Source organism: Acyrthosiphon pisum, chromosome A2 (genome assembly GCF_005508785.2).
Source record: "Acyrthosiphon pisum isolate AL4f chromosome A2, pea_aphid_22Mar2018_4r6ur, whole genome shotgun sequence".
Taxonomy (NCBI): Eukaryota; Metazoa; Arthropoda; class Insecta; order Hemiptera; family Aphididae; genus Acyrthosiphon; species Acyrthosiphon pisum.
The window spans coordinates 118,096,513-118,102,512 of NC_042495.1; the positions used below are offsets into that span (position 1 = coordinate 118,096,513).

General features: G+C 32.1%; 1 protein-coding gene across 1 annotated transcript in view; it reads left to right on the top strand.

The window, feature by feature from the left end:
- Window positions 1-2,098, top strand: part of LOC100163757 (homeobox protein B-H1-like) — a 60,645-nt gene extending 58,547 nt beyond the window's left edge. Inside the window, exon 2 of the mRNA XM_003246975.4 lies at window positions 40-2,098. Coding sequence (XP_003247023.1) covers window positions 40-473 — 434 coding nt within the window. The 3' untranslated portion in view covers window positions 474-2,098. The remainder of the gene's footprint in view (window positions 1-39) is intronic.
- Window positions 2,099-6,000: the final 3,902 nt, after the last annotated feature.

Genomic DNA, 6,000 nt, shown 5'->3' on the forward strand with positions numbered 1-6,000 from the left:
CTCGTTTTATTATAACAATGTTTTCTTTTCTGTTCACAGATACCAGTTCCAGTCATCTGAATCTGTTCAACTCACGGTCGCAGCCCAAGAAGAAGCGCAAGTCGCGCACCGCGTTCACCAACCACCAGATATTCGAGTTGGAGAAGCGATTCCTGTACCAGAAGTACCTGTCCCCGGCCGACAGGGACGAGATCGCGTCCAGCCTGGGCCTGACGAACGCACAGGTCATCACGTGGTTCCAGAACCGCCGGGCCAAGATGAAGCGCGACTACGAGGAGCAGAAGAAGGACCGGGAGACGCTGGCCGCGCTCAGCGAGCACAAGATATTCTTGGAGACGGCCCAGAACATGGGAATACTCAAGAAGAAACCTCAACCAGCTATGGCGGTGGCAGCCGCGTGCGGTTCGCCTACCGATCACCTGTTGCAGCAGCAGCAGCAACAGCAGCAGCAGCCGGTCAAGTACGACGAATGAGCGGCCCGTCGGTTATTGCGAGTGTATTATGATACAATTAAAGTATTAAATATATTATAATACTTAATATTATTATATCTATTATGAGTCGTCATCGTCGGAAAAAATCTTTGTAGCAGCCGAGTCTGCTGCAGCTGCTTAATTCTATAAAACACGATACGGCATGTCTAGCCCGTAATAATCTTGTAATTATTATAATATTATATCGTTAAAAAAAAATAATAATAACGTTCCTCGTAAGTTTTCTTACTTTTCTGAAAAAATTTAAATCAACCTTAATCTAAGAACGCGGCGCAACCCGAAAACGTATATAAGTAGTCTTCCGATGCCACCTCGTATCACCTTCGACCATCACCCGTGGCGCGGTAGACAATGATATCGAGATCTCATTTATAATTTTCTTTTACATACCTATCGTAGTAGGTATACCGCATAGGATATTGACGTGTGAAAATGTAATGTTATCAACGTCCCAATGTGTAGTGTTTACTGTTTAGTAGGTCGGTGACGAGAATCAAACAATTTAAAATAGCATTTCGGCCGCTAAAGGGTATATTATAACGATAAGGGATGATGAGGTGGTGATGATTGTGGTCCGAAACTGCTGGACAAAACATTTAATTGACGCGTGCGTCCTAGTCTTTCTCACTGTATATTATATTTTATATACGACTACTATATTATTATCATTATCCGTAAATAATAAATAATAAAATATAAATTAATAATCTAAATAGACGTAATTTATAGAATAATAATGGTAATAATAATGATATTAGTGTCCGTAGAGTTACATATTAATAATAGTCATGGGAGATCGGTAGAATATATAATATGTATCGTTTTTCGCGTTAATATTATTATATTAGTAGGTTTATAGTGTTCGTCCATTTTAAAAGATTGTTGTAAGTACAATAATCATAATAATATATATTATTATTATGTATGTAGTTACAAGTTATTATATTTATTATACGCCAGTAAGTTGTGTATGACCATATTATTATTATATTAATGTACGGTAAAACCAAATTAGTCGTAAGGAACTAGATCAATTGATATTATACATTTTTATATATTATTATCCTTATAAAAAAAATTTAATTAAATTTTTTTGTTCAAACGCGTTGGCCCCGACCGGCGGCCGTCCGAAATGCACATAAAACTTGTATAATATATTTTTAGATTACATTATAATATAATAATATTGTACAATGTACATGTGTATCTAATTTTGTAAATAGCCCGTAATTTATACTTATATTATATTATACTAATAAATTGTTCGTACACTATTATTATATACATTATACATATTATATTATACAACATACATATAAGATATATGTAATGTATATTATATATTATTACTACGCGCTTGTTATATTTTGTTTGTTTGTTATATATATTATATTTTGTTCGTACTTAATTTTTCGTTAACCCAATACCAAAAAAACAAAAAACACAAAAAAATTTTTCTAGATTTTTTGCACTTTGTTCGTATTCATATTTGTTTATATTATTATATCGATTAACTACTACTATACTATATAAATCATAAACTATAATAATATATTTGTACATATTATAATATTGCATAATATATTATACATATATATATTATACACACGCATTACAATACATATTTTTGTTTTATCCCAATCAATTTCCACTGTCTTTGGATAACTGAAAATAACAAATAAATAATTAATTATACTTTATTTTTCGTACAAATTGTATATTATTATGACATGGGACAAATCTGAGATCAAATACACTGGTTATTGTGTGTTTTGTGCTGAATAACCTCATTTCCTATATTTAACTACTTAGATACCTAGGTCATTTCAACACCTACAAATCTCATAGTTTGGGACGTAACAAATATAAATCATTAACATCATAAATCTACAACTACGGTATGCAAGCAAATATTTTCAGGTCACCTAAGGTAATTTCAGTGGAATCGGTGGAAAAAGACAAAGATGACTGTAGCTATACAAAAACGAAACCATCATTGCACTCAACAGAGTTGCAGCATGGCGGGTATTATACAAAATAATCGTTCGGGTTTCACGAATGTTATACTGACGTCTCTTAAATCCATCAAACCGGAAATATAGCAAAATATTCCACTACGTAAAAATCTTAATAATTGTGATGTCATTTAAATACTAGAAGTCTGTACACACCAGCTATTACCCGTAGATTTTTAAGAGAAGAATCTTCTTTTAGGAATATCCTCTTCGTAATATAATTATACTGTCCGACGAACAAGTTGTAACATATAACTATGCATATCATAGCATAGTAATAACTAATAATATAATAGTTAGGTAGTATGAGGAAACGTAAATAGTCGAAGCCAATAAACTGCGGTACACAGATGTTAGACAATATTAACATATTATTATTCTACGAAAAACATGAGATATGACACTATCTCTCAATAGTCATATTCTCCTCTTGAAATTTGGCAACGGGCGTTTAAATTTTTACACACGAGGACAATAACCTAAACGCCGCACACAACAATCACGATCTCGCGATTTTGCGTACACGTGGTAGTTTGCTATACTCGGATTAAATACGACTGTCGTGGTTAAATGCATATAAATACAAACGGAGACGGTATGCAATATCACACATCCTCTAAATATTAGCATCACATATTAGCGTTTTTTAGCTGTACTCACCGCGGTAGGTATAATATAACAATCATATAATATTATTAAATTTTTTTTCCTCTAATGACGCGTATAAATACGCACACACGAACGAGCATCACTTAAGTCTTGCACAGTCGTAAGTCACGCGCGTCCATCGATATGAAACGCGTACGATATTATAATATTATAATAACATTATATTCTATACCCATATAAATGTATACGATATTACTCACATATTATTATTATATTATTTTATTGTTATATTGCACGCATTCCTTTGTACGAGGCGTATTTAGAAAGCTCGCAGTCGCGTTACTCTGCACACGATGATGACATATTATATGTATTATATTATTCAATTATATAGGAATGTTATAATATAATATTATTATGTTGTTATTGATAATTAATATTATAATAATTATTATTATTGTTCAATAGACATGTGCGAACGCTATTGTCTTTCAACATGCATATTGGAGACGATCCCCGCGTGGCGCGCACAATTATATGTTTTAGGTAGGTAGGTAGGTAGCTAGGTAGGTAGGTAGGTGGGTTATAAAAAACATATAATATAACATGATAAATGTGTGTAATGAATGGTTATATTATATTATTATTGTTGTCGTCACTTATTATACGAACGGTGGCCAGTAGTACCATATTTTTACATATTATTATAATATCAATACTTGGTTGATATAGGTACATCGTTTCTAATAAAACGTTCTTATTTCTAATTAGAAAATATTAAAATTTGGATGCTCATTAGGTAAGTTGCCTAGAAATCGATGGACTGGGATTCATTTTTTGGAGGAGGTTTGAATATCGTTCAATTCATATCTTCGCCTTTAAAGTCCAGCCCACGAGATTTGTACCTATTATTATTACGCATTAAATCTGTTCTTTTTTTATATGGTTCATTTATATTTCACAACCCTACGGACAGGTAAATTGTTTGACTAGAAGCTGACTAGTCCGCTTATGACCAAGTAAGAATAATATATTAATAAACCAAACCGCAACCTATACCTACACTCGTTATCCGACTATGGCCTTAATTTACGACCTATACGGACATAATAACTTTATTGCACGTGATGCTATATATATATAATATATTATATAGTCTTTGCTGCGGCTCGGACAAAACTCAAAAGAGCCGCAACGGTCAAACATCACGTTCCCTATGCACTGTATATTATAGCGTATGGCATAATAGCGTATTGGGCCGCCAACACTCACCCCGTACGAAGATTTAAAAACCCTGAAAATTACTTCAGTGCAAGTGAATTTATTTATCTACACAATACAGGTATAATACGATTGAAATATAAGTGAGATAATATTTCCATCTATTTTTGTATTGTTCCAGCAACGTCATTATCGTTAATCTTAATAGAATATTTTGTCGTAATAGAAGAGCATCGATTACCTATATATTATTATTGTTACGATGCTCTATCTTTATTATTATATTTCATACAATAACGATATACGTACAAAATAATGCCAGGGGCGTATTTAAGGGTGGGGCCCGTGATGCCGCCCGCCCTCCCATCAACAATGTCGTGATTAAAAAATCAGCTGGAAATGTGAAACTTAATATACCTATTGCGTAAAGACAAATATTATACGTTCAACTACGTCGGTCCTATCTACAAAAAGATAAAACTTCTGTATAGTTTTAAATCGATCGTAATATTGTAAAACTCTATAAGCTGGGTATCATAAAATGTAACAACCATTATCAATATTCCCCGTGCCATGTTTCCTATTATGACGTCCTTTGCTACAACAACTACGTGCAGCTCCCTCAGAACGACATTTTTCATTACTGCAGAAATCAATACCAATTTGAGATCAGTTGCTAGAGAAATCGTGTGTATGCAGGTTTACATACTGTATTATAATATAGGATTTTACAGATATACAGTTATTTTCATTGGCCAATATTTCGTGAATTTGATATAATATTTATGCATATTATGCAAGTTATAGTAGAAACTTTAAGAAAATCTGAATTATTTTCCCGTCACTTGAACGCTAAATAAACGCAAAGATGAAAATTGGACAATATAACGATCTGTGAACAAAACTTACTCGACTTGGCTTAAAAAATATAGAGATAAATTAAAATATAAGCCCAGAATTATAACAGTTAGAAAAATTAATTTATTAGTTCAGTTAAAAGTTATGAGATGTAGATTGTAGGCACTATAGATAATAGACGATACTCGTTTAAAAAATAGATTTTTTTCAACAACAAAACGGGGTTGTAATAAATTGATCTATAAAAGAAAAAATATAAATAGTATTACGACTTATTACAAACTAGTATTCATCTAAGAGATATTAAGTATTAGATTTATACTTAATATAATTAAATGTTATCTATAAAATAGTATAAATGATTATATGTAAATAATATATTTCAATATATTTTTTAAATACTGAATACAGAGGAGTATAATACCATACTGTACGCACCCACATACAGTAAATTTAAACATAGGTACAATTAAAACGCAAAGAGTTGGCACCTCAACCGCAACCGCACAATTATAATATAGGTATCAAAATTAATATAGGCAACTCAATTACCAAAATGCAAACAAAAAGATTATGCGAAAATGAACCGGACAATAGGTCAAACGTGTATGCCTAATGACTAATAATGAGCTGTTGAGTCTGCAGGCACTTGATAAAGTAACCGATACAGGGTTAAAAAATTAAGAAACATTTAGAAAATAATATCAAATAATATATTGATATACACCATCAGCCATTTACCCTTTTAGATTCTGAACGAAGTGATGAATGTATTGATTTTACAATGATGTGTTGTTTTTTTT